This window comes from Myotis brandtii, unplaced genomic scaffold (genome assembly GCF_000412655.1).
Source record: "Myotis brandtii unplaced genomic scaffold, ASM41265v1 scaffold1234, whole genome shotgun sequence".
Lineage (NCBI taxonomy): Eukaryota > Metazoa > Chordata > Mammalia > Chiroptera > Vespertilionidae > Myotis > Myotis brandtii.
In genome coordinates, this window is record NW_005354309.1 from 150486 (window position 1) to 165202 (window position 14717).

A 14717-nucleotide genomic window follows, 5' to 3' on the forward strand; every position below is an offset into this window, starting at 1 on the left:
ATCGATGTTTCTAACTCTCTATCTCTCTCCCTTCCTCTCTGTAAAAAATCAATAAAATATATTTTTAAAAAATAATAATAAAATAAAATGACACCCTTCACCAGGCTGTATTTCATCCTTGGTTTTACTTGCCCCCACTGGCAGATGGAACAATTCTTAGACTACTCTTTCACGGTGCGCGGCAGGTGGCCTAAAATGTCCCATGGCCAGGAGGGGAGGGGCAGCAGAGCATGCACAGTTAATGCCTGGGCTTTGGAGACCAGTGGAATCCCAGCTCTGCTGCCTGCTCGCTGTGTGACTTGGGCAAGTCCCTTCATCTCTTGTGCCTTGGTTTCCTTATCTGCAAAATGGGGAGAATCACTACACCCACCGCACGGGATGACTGTGAGGCTTAAACAAGGAAAAGTGAGTGAATCCTGGCAAGTTGGAAGCCTGGCTCGTCCTATGACAACTTCCACGCAGAGGGAAGAGCACTTGGAAAGGCCTGGTAGTGAGAACATGGAGCCAGGCAGCGAGGGCTGGTGGAAGGGCCTTACCTGGGAAGGACACGTGCACAGGTTCACTGAGGTCTGACAGCTGCGGCTGCCTGTGCTCACCTAACACGCCATACTGGCAGTGAAACGTTCCCCCGGCAGCCTCCCAGCCGCCACTCAGGTTGAAGGTGACCCTGAGCTGGTCCGCGGGGGCCTGCAGGAGCTGGACCACCTTCTCCCCTTGGTACAGCGTGAAGTTGGCCCCTGGGAAGCCCTGGGGGGCCGTGCATTCAATGTAGATGGGGTCCTCCTGACTGCTGGGGTGTGGGGGCACCAGCAGGATGGATGGCGCTGGTATTGCCATGGAGCCTACAATGCAGAAAAGGGAGGTTGGGTGAGTGGGTGATTAGAGCAGGGGCCAACCTGGCTGTGTGGCTTTGGGCAAGTGGCTCACACTCTCTGGACCTTGTTCCTCCCTCCCCCAGCTGATTACAGATTTATTCTTCACTTGTCACATCCTAGTACACAGCTGATAATTTGGAGGGGGAAATACATCAAAGGCATATATACAATTAATAGAAGTTCTTATTATACATGTAGCATGGAAGATACATCTTTAATTACTGTTACACATTCTAGAAGGCATTCAAATCAAGATAGAGTCAAACAGGTTGATAAATGTCTGTGGGCCTTGATTTTTATGTACAACTGGAGGCTAGTCATCCCCACCCTACTGCGATGTTGGGGAATCGAGTGCCCTGTACATGGTCAGGGGTCACTGCGTTTGAGTCATTTTTTTAAATGATAGCAGTAGTTATTACACAGCAATGCAGTCACATTCTCATTACTTCAATCACCAGTACTGACTAGGCACCAGGCCCTGCTTTAGGTACTGGGGACAGAGCAGCGAATGAGACAGACAGACAGACATGCCTGCCTCCGGGAGCTCATGTTCTCAAGGAGATAAGAAATGCTGTGCAGCACATTAGAGCAGTGGTTCTCAACCGTCCTAATGCCGCGACCCTTTAATGCAGTTCCTCATGTTGTGGTGACCCCCAATTTCATTGTTACAAATTGAACATAATTAAAGCATAGTGATTAATCACAAAAACAATATGTAACTATATATGTGTTTTCCGATGGTCTTAGGCGACCCCTGTGAAAGGGTCGTTTGACCCCCAAAGGGGTCGCGACCTACAGGTTGAGAACCACTGCATTAGAGTAATGAGAAGCTGCAGTAGCTGGGTTGACCACGGAGGGCTTCCCGGAAGAAGCGACACAGGAAGAGCTGAGAGAAAGCATTCCAGGCAGAGGGGACAGCATGAGCAAAGGCTGGGAGGCTGGAGGGGTGTGGGGTATTCGAGGAGGGCATGAGAAACAGGGAGAGCCGGAGGAGGGGAGGTTCTAGCTTGCTTCCCAGGCTGTGGTGAGGAATATAGATTTCGGGGTTCAGTGTCTCCCCAGCTGCCCCCAGGCTCCTGGGCACAGTGTGGATCTGGCTCAGGTGAGGTCTACACAAGCCTTCCGTTTTCCGCCCGAAAATCTGCTGCTCTGGCCCTAGAGGTGGGAGCCTCAGAGGCCAACAGGGCTGAGTCATGGAGCGTGGGCACCGCTCTCCTTGGCGGGGTGGCATTTCTGATAACCGTGATGTGGAGATAACGAGGAGCCCCATAAAAGAAAGCCATGCTCCTGGGACATTTCCAAGGCTCTGGGACAAATCTGTCAGGGCTCAGCCTACTCCAGCACCTGGGGAGGGCAGCCCCAGGTACAGGTTCCTGCCCCCAGAGCAGAGGTAAGGTGGGCAGGCATGGGGAGTGGAGGGGGGGAGTGCAGGGGTGTCAGGCTCACCAGCTGCAAAGAGCAGGACAGTCCAGGGCATTGCTTCTCCAGCGACTGGCCAGGCAATCTGGCTGAGGCCAGTGTGGCCCACGGTTCACCACAACTCCTTCTGTGGGGCCAGAGCAGGGAAAGGAGAAGCTGGGCTGTTTCTAACCAAGTATTTCCTCACTGGCAGGAAGTTGCATATATATCTGAGTTACTGAAAGACTCCTTCTCCTCTCCCCACCCCTTCCATTGGTGCACATCAGACCCTAGCTGGCACCTCTCGGAGCCTTGGTGGCCATAGTTCTGAAGATGTGAGGGACAAACAAATGAGAGGACTCCTGGGCATGAGGAAGGGTAAGGACTGTGGGCTGTTTGGGAAATCCACGCCCAAGACATATACCACAGCCCAACCAGTGCCAAAGTTGATGTACATGTCAGATGGAGGGTGGTTAGGGCTTGGCCTCCGTGACCTCAGGCAAGGCATGGTTCTCCTTTGAAGCCTCGTCTTCTTGCTCTGTTGAATGCAGCTAAGAGGAGCAGACAGAGATCCAAAGAACTCATGAGATGGAGCACAATGCCACGAGGGGTGTGAGCATTTCCAACGTGAAACCACAGAGAAGAAAAGCTTTAGGAGCTTCGCAAGCCAGGTGAAACACTAGCTCCGGAACTGAGGCAATGATATACTTTGCAGAATAAACTGCCTTCCAGCTTCAGCTCAGAAAATTGCAAAGATTTGTTTGACAAGTAGGTTTGCTTTGCTCTCTAAACACTTCTGTTCAAGTTAAGTGGGTCCACCTGGAGGTTTACACCCAGGAAGGACATAAACATGGGTACACCAAACACCGAAAAGGACCACTAGACTTTTTTTTTCTTTGGACACAACAACCCTCATTCCAACATCAGGACCTTTGGGTATCATTCTATCGCTCTGGTCAAATCCCACTTGTCAGGTCTCAGCTTACATATCACTTCTGTGAAACCTATCCAGTTCCCTCTGAACTTAGAAAAACCCTTTAGCCGAATTCTCCCATAGTGCCTTGTAATTTTCTTTTATTGCAATTAGTATGCTTGTTGTTTCCAAGGAATCTGTCCATTTCATCTAAGTTGTAGAACTTAGTGGTATAAACTGTTAATGTTTTCTTGTTATCCCTTTTTTTTTAAAATACATTTTATTGATTTTTTTACAGAGAGGAAGTGAGAGGGATAGAGAGGAGAGAGAAACATCGATCAGCTGCCTCCTGCACACCTCCTACTGAGGATGTGCCTGCAACCAAGGTACATGCCCTTGACCGGAATCGAACCCGGGACCCTTCAGTCCGCAGACCGACGCTCTATCCACTGAGCCAAACTGGTTAGGGCTCCTGTTATCCTTTTAATGTCTGTAGGGTCTGTGGTGATGTCCCATTGGCAACGTAATTTGTGGGTGTGTTTTTTTCCTTGATTAGTCTTGCTAGAAATTAATGTTTTATTCATCTTTTCAAAGTACTAACTTTTTACTTTGTTATTTTTCTCTAATTTCTATTTTCTATTTCTTTGCTTTTTGGTCTTATATTTACTTTTTCTTTCTTCTATTTACCTTGTGTCTAATCAACTCTTCTTTTATTAGCTTCTTAAGATGGAAACTTAGATCATTTTTTTTCAGCATTTATATTAATCTTCACCCAAGGATATGTTTTTATTGATTTGAAAGAGAGAGGAAGAGAGAGGGAAACATTGATGTGAGAGACTAACATTGATTGGTTGCCTCCCATATGCGCCCAGACCGGGGACTGAACCCAAAACCTAGGTTTGTGCCCTGACTAGGAATCGAACCCCCAACCTTTTGGTGTACAGAATGATGTTCCAATCAACTGAGCAGCCCAGATCATTGATTTAAAACCTTTATCTTCTAATATAAGCATTTAAAGCTATACATTTCCCTCTATGCACTGCTTTAACTACATCTCACACATTTTAATATATTGTGATTCATTATCATTGTTAGAAATAATATCTTTTTCCCTGTGAATTTTTTCTATAAACCATAGTTTATTTAGGTGTTCCTTAATTTGTAAATATTTGGGCTTTTTAAATAACTTATTATTGGTGATCTTTAATTGAATTCCTTTGTGGTTAGACAATATACTCCATATAATTTTAATCCTCTGAAATTTATTAATTTTAAAAAATATATTTTTATTGATTTCAGAGAGGAAGGGAGAGGGAGAGAGAGATAGAAACATCAATGATGAGAATCATTGATCAGCTGCCTCCTGCACACCCCCTACTGGGGATAGAGCCCACAACCCAGGCATATGCCCTTGACTGGAATCAAACCTGGGACCCTTCAGTCCCCAGGCGGACACTCAATCCACTGAGCCAAACCAGCTAGGGCAGAAATTTATTACTTTTTAATGGCCCAGCATATCTTGCTCCACATTCTATTGGCCCTTAAAATATATAAACACTCTGCAGCTGTTTGATATATCCTGTAAATGTCAATTAGATTAGGTCAAGGTGGTTCACAGAACATGCTTGAATTTACTGAATTTATCCAGTTCTCTTCCTCCAGAGGTGCAGGGAGAGGGTCCTTGTTGTCTGCTGCAGCTTCCCTAAGCCTACCACAGTGCTTGGCATACAGTGAGCCATAAATATTTGGCTGTCTGGCCTGAAAGCCAAAACATATTCATTCGGTCTATTTTTGTGGTTCTATCCTGTGTGTACAGAAGAGTTAAGAGATTCTTGGCTTTGATGTATAGGAGACAGAATTGAGATTTCTTCCAGATATCTGACTCCAAAAGTCTTGAGGAGGGGGAAGGGCACGCTAGGTGGAGGGATAACATGTGTGAAGGAACTTGAATGTAAGGACTTCATCCTGGGAGCATTTAATATGGTGCAGAAACCTATAACCTGGAATTGTGTTCAGAAAAACAGCAACACATGCCTGTATTGGTCACCTGTCACACAGCTGCTGTACTTACGAGGCACCACTGAGGAGTCATGGGCAGGATGAAGGGAAATCAACAAGGAATGGTGACTCCTGGCCAGCCCAGATCTGAAGCTGCTGGGGAGGAAGAGGTCCTGGAATTTGGAGAGAGCTGGAGTTGCAGGCTTTGGTAGAGAGACACAGACCAACAGGTGGGAGCCAGGGGATATATATCTAGGCCTTCCTCCTCTCCAGGCCTCAGATCTCCTGCCAGGGCCAAACTCAAGCAGCCAGATTGACCCTGTGTATAGAGATCAGCTTTCCCGGGTACCGAGCGGTGTAGAGAAAAGTGAAGAACAGCTCTGGTGGGGGCGGCGCACGAACATTTCCCAGCACATTCTTAGAATCTCTTGGTTATAATTTCAGGGGCACCCTCACCTCCAGAAACCAGTTTGCCAACTCCCCAAGGTTGTAAGGGCCTCAGACTAAGATTCTAGGCCAACGCTCCAAAGGGAAGAGGGACCCCACATGATGTGGCCTGCACTGACTGCTTCCATCCCCATCACCTCCTTTCTGCCTCTTGAACCCCTAGTGCTTTCTGGCCTTGGGGCACTGTTCTCTGTCTCCTCCTGTCCCTTCTACTTCCAGTCTGAGCTTCGCCCTAGTGCTTTCTGGCCTTGGGGCACTGTTCTCTGTTTGTCTCCTCCTGTCCCTTCTACTTCCAGTCTGAGCTTCAATGCCACCTCCTCAGGGAAGCCCTCCCTGACTCCACCAGGCTAAATGGGTCATACCACCTACAGCCAAGCATTTACTTCTTAGCACCTATGACTACCTAACATCATCTTAGTGGAGCAACAGTAGGATGACAACTCCACAAGGACATGGACAGTTTCTGTTTTATTTACAGCCTCAGACTCTCAGTAAAGATTGGTGGAATAATAGGGGAGGGGGAAGTTTTTGTTTTTGTTTAATCAAGGAACATAAGAATCACCCATTCAGACCCCAGATGCCAGGGAAAATAGAGAGGAATCAGTAGCTCAAAGGGCCTGTCCCTCCAGAAAAATGGACAAATCCAGCAAAGATAGTCAGAATCAACTTTACCTAACCTCTGGGAAAGAGCTAAAGATTTATGCCAACCACGCCAATGCTCAGTCAGGAAAAAGGCGATGTGAATGTGGCAGGAAAGCCTTGTGTGTCCCCTGCCCTTCCCTCATCTCCTTCCCCAGCATGGCAGGTCCTGAAGATGCCAGCCTGCGCCCCCAGTTCCGGAGGGAGAAGCCCTCCTCACAGTACATTCTCACAGTGTTCATCTGTTCTGACATGTCTGGGGGCTACCTGAGGACGAACTCCAGACACTTGTCTGTTTAGTTCAGAACGTACTCCTGAAAAACAGTGTACGGCAGCGATTTTCAACCGGTGTGCTGCAAGAATTTTTAAAATACACAATGCCTGACTATTTAGTCAGGGGCACTGACCTCTTTTCCCTTAGAGCAGTGGTTCTCAACCTTGGCTGCACATTAGAATCACCTGGGAATCTTTTTAAAATCCTGATTTCTGGGCCTCATCCTCTGGAAATTCTGTTTCTTTGTTATGGGGTGGGGCCACAACATTAGTAACAAAGAAACAGAATTTCCGGAGGATGAGGCCCAGAAGTCAGGATTTTAAAAAGATTCCCAGGTGATTCTAATGTGCAGCCAAGGTTGAGAACCACTGCCTTAGAGTGTCAAATAAAAAAATGACAACAGCCAACACAAGAATAGCCATCTGGGGAGTACCCTTCTGGTTACTAGATGGGTTGCTGCCTGATTTGTGAATCACTTAATAAAGACAATTAGGTCTTTAAAAAAAAAATGGCCGCCTTGTGTGAATAAATCAAAATTACACCTATTTTTTTGTTGGATCTGCAAAAAAATATATTTTTGGTGTGCTACAGAACTTTAGTAATTAGTTTATGTGTGACATAAGATGAAAAAGATGCCGAGAGCATGTGCTGGGGCCAGGGAGAGGTCAATGGGGGGTGGAAAAAGGAGTCATATGTAATACTTTCAACAATAAAGAATTTAAAGTAAGCCCTAGCCACGTTGGCTCAGTGGACAGAACGTCAACCTGTGGACTAAAGGGTCCCAGGTTGGATTCTGGTCAAGGGCACATGCCCAGGTTGTGGGCTTGATCCCCAGTGGAGAGTGTGCAGGAGGCAGCCAATCAATGATTCTCTCTCATCATGGATGTTTCTATCTCTCGCTCCCTCTTCCTTCCTCTCTGAAATTAATAAAAATATATTTTAAAAAAAGAATTTAAAATAAAATAAAACAACAACAACAGAAGATGAAAAGGGTACAAAATCACTGGTGTAAGGCAAAGGAAGACCCACAGCCACCTAGGGCAAGATTACAACTGAGAACAATGACAGACATGCTAGCAGCTGTGAGGAAAAGCTGGGGTGGAAGTTTCTTTGGGTAATTAGAGCATTGAAAAGCATCCATATATATTGGGGAATTTAGAAAGCATGTGCATCCCCAAGGCAGGAAAATGCTCAGAAAGACCTGAAAAGACAAGCTTTCACTTCTGGCTAATCTCTAGGTGCAGCACAAACAGGAAGCGAGGGCTAAGGCAGAGCTGGAAATATCCTGGTGAAGCATTAAAACTTCATAGATCTGCAGAGTGAGAGAGGTTTTTCATTGGTTTTTTTTTCTTCCATTTTCTCTCACAATATATAAAAAATTCATAACTCAACAACAAAAAGACAAAGGAACTCAATTTAAAAATGGGCAAAGACTTGAATATACATTTCTCCAAAGAAGATATACAAATGGCCAACAAGCATATGAAAAGATGCTCAACATCACTAGGGAAATGTAAATCAAAACAACATTGAGATACGTCTTCACACCCATTAGGATGGCTATAATAAAAATAAAATAGAAAATAACGTGTAGAGGACGTGGAGAAACTGGGACCCTCATACATGGTTGGTGGGAATGAAAATGGTGCAGACATTGTGGAAGAGTTTGGCGGTTCCTCAAAAAAGTTAAATGTGGAATTACCATATGATCCAGCAATTCCACTCCTAGGTGTATACCCCAAAGAATTGAAAGCAGATACTTAAACAAATACATATACATATACATATACATATACATATACATATACATATATTCACAGCAGCATTATCCACAATAGCTAAAATGTCCTTCAGCAGGTGAATGGTTAACCGATTGTGGTGACCCATATAATGGAATACTATTCAGTCATAAAAGGAGTTACATACAGATACATGCTATGAGGATGAACCTTGAAAACATTATGCTAGGTGAAATTAGCCAAATGGTCACATATTCCACTTACATGAAAAATCCAGAATCTGTAAATTCATATAGGCAGCTTGACAACTGCCAGAAGCTGGGGTGAATGGGGAAATGAGGAGTCGCTGCTTAATGGGTACAGGGTTTCCTTTGGGCTGATGTTTCGGAAGTAGGTACAAGTGGAGGTTGCACAACATAATGAATGTACTAAATGTCACTGAGTTATTTCCTGTAAAATGACTTATTTTATGTGATGTGAATTTCACCTCATTACGAAATCCATTAAAAAAGGTCAGTTTGGCTTGGTGGATAGAGTGTCAGCCTGCGGACTGAAGGGTCCCGGGTTCGATTCCGGTCAAGGGCATATGCCGGGGTTGTGGGTCGATCCCCAGTGGGGGGCGTGCAGGAGGCAGCCGATCAGTGATTCCCTCTCATCATTGATGTTTCTATCTCTCTCTCTCTCTCTTCCTTCTTCTCAGTAAATCAATAAAAAAATCAGTAAAAAATTTTTAAAAAGGAATCAGTGTGCTCTCCTTTTCTCGGGCCTGCACTTTCGCTCTCTTTCTCCTAAACTCTAAAAGCCCCCATGAGACTTGCAACCAGGGCAGCAGTGGGCAGCTACAGCTTCGTCCTAGGCGAACCCCACTGAACCTGTCTCTAAAGACCCCCTTTCTCTGACTTTTCAGTGAGCTAAAAGCAGTCCCACCTCGGCCCACTTGTGTCACTGACTTTTACTTCTCAGTTATTCCGCAGCCCCGTGCGACTCGCTTCTTCCCTGAGACGTTTCTAGAGTCCAAAACAGCACGGCCTGGGCTCTCTCCTGTTGCTTCTTCTAAGTCCTTCCTTGGTTTCAGTCTCCAGCTTTGATAAAGGTACTCTCAACACAAAAAACGGAAAAGGAACCATCCATTCTCCACAACTACTTCAAAATGTTCAAGCAGAGTCTGAACGATAGAAAAACTAGTGAAACAAACAACTGTTCATAAACTGTGACATTACAAAGTGGTATTACTCCAAGTTCTTCAAATGCAGGAAGGCGCTGACAGCCAGCAGCTCTATTTAAAGAGTAATTGTCACTATCTGCCAACCTCTCCCCGCCCTATATGTATATTTAAAATTTCAGCCCTGGCTGGATAGCTCAGTTGGTTAGAGCATCATCCCCATATACCAAGGAGCGGGGACAGGGTGGGGGGGATTCAATGCCCAGTCAGGTCAGGGCACATACAAGAACCAGCCAATGATGCATAAATAAGTAGAACAACAAATCAATGTTTCTCTCTCTCTCCCTCTTTAAAACCAGTAAATAAAAGTGAAATTTCCCGTCTAAACAATTTTTCTAATGTTGAGATGGCATCACCAAGCAGAATCCATTTCTCCCATGACTCTTTGCTTATGTCCGCTTCCCAGAGGGAGGTCATCTCCGAGTCCTCTGAGCCAGACTGAGGAAGACATTGAACGGCTGGATGATAAACCTAGACTGTCACAGATATTTGTGAGGACCTATGCTGTACCAAGCACTGAGCCCAATGAGGTGGGCCTAGTGTCACCCCACTTTACAGCTGAGGAAACGGAGGACCAGCAGGGTGACTGCCTCAAGCGTAGGTGGGGCGTGGTTTGAACTGGGCCCCAGGCCCGCACTCTTCACCTCCTCTCCCCTGCGGACTCTAAACTGGGCCGCCTGAGCCGCTCCGCTGACCCGCTGGCCCCCGAGTCTGAGACCCTCGGGGTGCCCGCTGGGCCAAGTCTCTCTACGAACTCTGCAAGGAAAAGCGAGCGCTCGCTCAGTGTGGACCAGGCTGCACCTCACTCAGTTCTCATTACCCGCAACTTACAGGTGAGGAAACGGATAGAGTGACGGTTCTAAGGCACAAAAGGAATGAGGAGTCGGGCTTCGAAGCTGAGGCTTTGTTCAGAGACCAGGGATAATATGACACCCCCGTTAATAGGGACGATTCTCTGCGCCTCCAGCCCCCCACCCCAGCCGAGCCTTTTTATAGGCCAGCCCTACGGGTCCCTGGCAGGGCCACGCCCGCCCTCTATTTGGCCCCGATCTAGCCTGTCAAGATGGTCCCACGGTCTTCACGCGTGGCCTACTCTGGGGAAACCGCTCAGTGGGTCTCAACCTTCTGGCCCTTTAAATACAGTTCCTCATGTTGTGACCCAACCATAAAATTATTTCCATTGCTACTATTATGAATCATAATGTAAATATCTGATATGCAGGATGGCCTTAGGCGACCCCTGTGAAAGGGCCCTTCGACCGCCAAAGGGGTCGGAACCCACAGGTTGAGAACCGCTGGAGAAGGACCCGACCGCCTCCACTTTAGTTGTCTTAATGTTTGCCTGAGAAGAACGCAATATTACTTATTTTTGTCATTTTCCTTCACCAGCAATTGAAACTAAAAATGGGGGCCTTTTAGAAAAAAGTCTAGAAGGTTGAATGTTTTCGGGCACACCAGGCATTCATTTGGGCAGCTACACCCTCAGGGGGTCCTACACTCCCAACTCCGCTGGTTTCGGATAACGGGCAGAAGCAGCTGCCAATGAGCTTCGCTGAGTGCAGAGGGGGCAGGGCTAGCCCTTAAAGGAGCCACGACCCATTAGGAGACCATAGGATGATCCAGATGGCGGCCAGCGCGGCCCTAGCCTTGGCCCTGGGGCTCCTACTGCCATCAGCGGGGGTGAGAGGGGCCGGGCCGCCACCGATACAGGACGGCGAGTTCACATTCCTGCTGCCTGCGGGGAGAAAGCAATGTTTCTACCAGTCCGCGCCGGCCAACGCAAGCCTCGAGACCGAGTACCAGGTAGAGGGACCTGGGCCGGAGAGCGAGCGGAGCCAAGGGGAGAGGGCGTGGCCAAGCAGCTACAGCAAGGCTTGCCTTAAAGAGGAAAGGGGCGGGCGCCTGTGCGTAAGAGCGTGGGGGCGGGATCTTACGAAGGGGACGGGCGCAGCGCGTGGGAGCGGAAGGGGTGGGAGTAAAGGACGAAGGCGGGGCTAGAGGACGACAGCCTGGAGGCGGGCAGTCGGGAAGAATAGCGCCTTTCATAGGGTCGGACCCCCGTGGGCGTGACCAAAATGTGGCGGATTGAAGAGGTTGGTGGGCGTGACTAGGATGCGTTATGAGAAAGGGCGTGATCTACATTTTGGGGGGCTTGGGCTAAAGGCTGAACTGGGTCGTCTCCTTTGGGACATGATCAAGTCAGGCGCGTGGCCAGACTTGGCCGATGAAGTACTTCCCACGGGGGCGGGGGCGTTGCCAGAGGAAAGAGCTGATCCCAAAGCTGTCATATCCAGGGGGGCAGAGCCAAGGCAATGGGCGTGGCCTGAAGGACTGGTGGGGCAGGACCTGGTTGCAGGTGTGGGTGTCATCGCTCAGGTAGGCTCTTAGTGGTCTGTATGGGTCTGCTCGGTGGTCCAGCCCCGGCCTTCTCTGGCAGGTGTTCTTGGCCTACTCCTAGCCCTCCACCTGCTCTTACCTGCCCCCCAGGTGATCGCAGGTGCTGGGCTGGATGTGGATTTCACGCTGGAGAGCCCTCAGGGTGTGCTGCTGGTCAGTGAGTCCCGCAAGGCAGATGGGGTGCACACGTGAGTTAAGTCCTGCTGCCTGCTGGGGTTCGGTTACAGCCCTGCCCCTCCCCATTGGCCTCCGGTTACGGCCCTGCCTGTTCTCAAAGTCCGGTTGGCGGCCATTCAGGGTCATGTCTGTGTGTCTGCCTCTCTGCCCAGGGTAGAACCCACGGAGGCTGGGGACTACAAGCTGTGCTTCGACAACTCCTTCAGCACAATCTCCGAGAAGCTGGTGTTCTTCGAACTCATCTTTGACAGCCTGCAGGATGATGAGGAGGTCGAAGGCTGGGCAGAGGTCGTGGAGCCTGAGGAGATGCTGGATGTCAAAATGGAGGACATCAAGGTGTTGGCCTCCGGTTACCGCCCTGCCTGTTTCTCAAAGTCCGGCTGGCGGCCATTCAGGGTCATGTCTGTGTGTCTGCCTATCTGCCCAGGGTAGAACCCACGGAGGCTGGGGACTACAAGCTGTGCTTCGACAACTCCTTCAGCACAATCTCCGAGAAGCTGGTGTTCTTCGAACTCATCTTTGACAGCCTGCAGGATGATGAGGAGGTCGAAGGCTGGGCAGAGGTCGTGGAGCCTGAGGAGATGCTGGATGTCAAAATGGAGGACATCAAGGTGTGCACAGGTTGAGCTGGGGCCAGTCCTCCCAGATCTCTGGCATTGGGCTGTGTGCCCCTGCCCTCCAACCTTGGCTGGGGTCCTCCTTGGCCTGGCCCAGCCTTTCCTACCAGTGATGCCCCCAACTTAATTAACAGTAGCAACTCACAGTTAAAAATCATAGCACATTTCTACGTGTAAATTACCAGTGATGCCCCCAACTTAACAGTAGCAGCTCACAGTTAAAAATCATAGCACATTTCTACGTGTAAATCCTGATTTTAAGGGCTTAAGTAACTCATTAAATCTCCATAACCACCCTATGAATTAGGCAGTGTGTTCAAATCATCCCCAGTTTTATTGAGGCACAGGATGGCTAAGTAACTGTTCTAAGGCCACACAGCTAGCAACTGGCAGAGCCAATATTTGAAGCTAGGCAGTCTGGCTTCAGCAAACTGTGCTGTTATCCACTAGTAAATACATTCATTTAAAAAAAAATACATTCTTTACACTTATGTAAGCATTCAGTTCTCACAATTCTGAGGCACTTGAGGCCCAGGGAGTTAATTAACTTGCTCATAGTTTTACAGCCAGTGAATGGCAGAATGAGGGTTTAGATTGAAGCAGGCAGCCTGGTCAGTCTGTGCTCTCAGCTCTCTCCTCCACCAACAGACTCTCACCCCATTTCCCCATTTTATCAGTCTCTGCTCCTTCCTCGCCCCATAGGAGTCTATCGAGACCATGAGGACACGCCTGGAGCGCAGCATCCAGATGCTGACCCTGCTGCGAGCCTTGGAAGCACGTGACCGCAACCTGCAGGAGGGCAACCTGGAACGCGTCACCTTCTGGTCGGCTGTGAACGTGGCCGTGCTGCTGCTGGTGGCTGTGCTGCAGGTCTGCACACTCAAGCGCTTCTTCCAGGATAAGCGCCCGGTGCCTACGTAGCCCGTCCCTGAAGAACAGGGAAAAGCAACGGCAGCAGGGTGCATGTGTGTGTGACGTAGTTTCCTATGAGAAGCGAGGCTGTATATTCGGGGCCTGAGGTGTGGCCCGTGTCTTCCCTTCCAGGCCAGAATACTGGCTGGCTTGCAGGTCTGGGCCATCCAGAAGGGGTAGCTCAGTGACTGCATCTGCTTTCCTGGAAATTGTGCGTGGGGGGCACTGCAGCATTTGAATGCAACCCTGGGAGTTTCTGGCCCCACCTGTCCCCTGAATGTGCCTTAGCCTGAGCCTTCCAGTTGCACCACCACTGCCTGGTGCAGAATGGGATCCAGGAAGCAAACTTTTTCTTCCCTCCCCCACTGGCCCTATGAGCCAGGACATGGAGGGAGGAAGCTTGCTGCTCACGGAACCCCATGCCTTCCTTCCCCTTCTTGTCGCTCCACCTGGGGCCTGTTGCTGCTGCTGAGAACGGACTGTTCATGCCGGAGCTGGGAAGGAGACTCAGCTTGCAGTGTTCTTGCCAGGACAGTCGCTTTATTGACAGGAAGGAGCCGGCCCCTTGGCCCAGCAGGGGCTAGGTGTGAGGTCTGGTAACAGAATTCCAGGAGTGGGGCTTGCAAGTCCTTCTGCCCCTCCTGCTCTCCCTGCAGGGGCCCCAGACAGGGCTGAGGGGTAGCCTGACCGAAGCCCATACAGGAGCCTCACAGAACAAAGGGTGGTTTGGCCTGGGGACTGGAGCCAATAAATTATGATCAGAAAATCACAGAGCCTGGTGATTGGGGCTCAGGGACACCAGCCAGGACAGACCTGCCCCCAGAGGGCAGCCAGGCAGGCGGGAGGGGTCTCTCGCGAAGCTCAGAAGAAGGGTCTGGCGGGAGCCGATGGAGGTGGTCGCCTGGGCATAAGAGAAAAATCAGAAAGCAAAGTTTTACTGTGTCCCCGGCTGGGCCAGAAGGCCTGGGGCCCCAAGCAGGGGGAGAGGGGGCCTGGGGGAAGTGCTCAGGACTTCGGGGCAGAGTGCCTGACCACGGCAGTTTGGGGTGGAGGGCCAGGACTCCTCCTCCCATCGGGGATCTGGATGCCTGCTCCAGGCCTCAGTGTGG

The 14717-nt window shown here is 49.2% G+C and overlaps 3 protein-coding genes across 3 annotated transcripts in view; 1 reads left to right on the forward strand and 2 right to left on the reverse strand.

The window, feature by feature from the left end:
* LOC102240678 (chromosome unknown open reading frame, human C19orf38) overlaps positions 1–2533 on the reverse strand; it is a 15161-nt gene extending 12628 nt beyond the window's left edge. The window contains exons 1-2 of the mRNA XM_005859156.2: positions 2322–2533; positions 537–842 (exon numbers count right to left, since the gene is read on the reverse strand). Coding sequence (XP_005859218.1) covers positions 537–842; positions 2322–2352 — 337 coding nt within the window. The 5' untranslated portion in view covers positions 2353–2533. The remainder of the gene's footprint in view (positions 1–536; positions 843–2321) is intronic.
* An 8365-nt stretch (positions 2534–10898) lies between these two features.
* Positions 10899–14374, forward strand: TMED1 (transmembrane p24 trafficking protein 1). The gene is made up of 4 exons (XM_005859154.2): positions 10899–11308; positions 11993–12090; positions 12232–12415; positions 13399–14374. Exons 1-4 carry the CDS (start codon positions 11120–11122, stop codon positions 13615–13617), a joined length of 690 nt encoding a protein of 229 aa, XP_005859216.1. The 5' UTR covers positions 10899–11119; the 3' UTR covers positions 13618–14374.
* DNM2 (dynamin 2) overlaps positions 14129–14717 on the reverse strand; it is a 61509-nt gene continuing 60920 nt past the window's right edge. Inside the window, exon 21 of the mRNA XM_014533952.1 lies at positions 14129–14509. Within this exon, the coding sequence (XP_014389438.1) occupies positions 14470–14509 (40 nt within the window). The 3' untranslated portion in view covers positions 14129–14469. The remainder of the gene's footprint in view (positions 14510–14717) is intronic.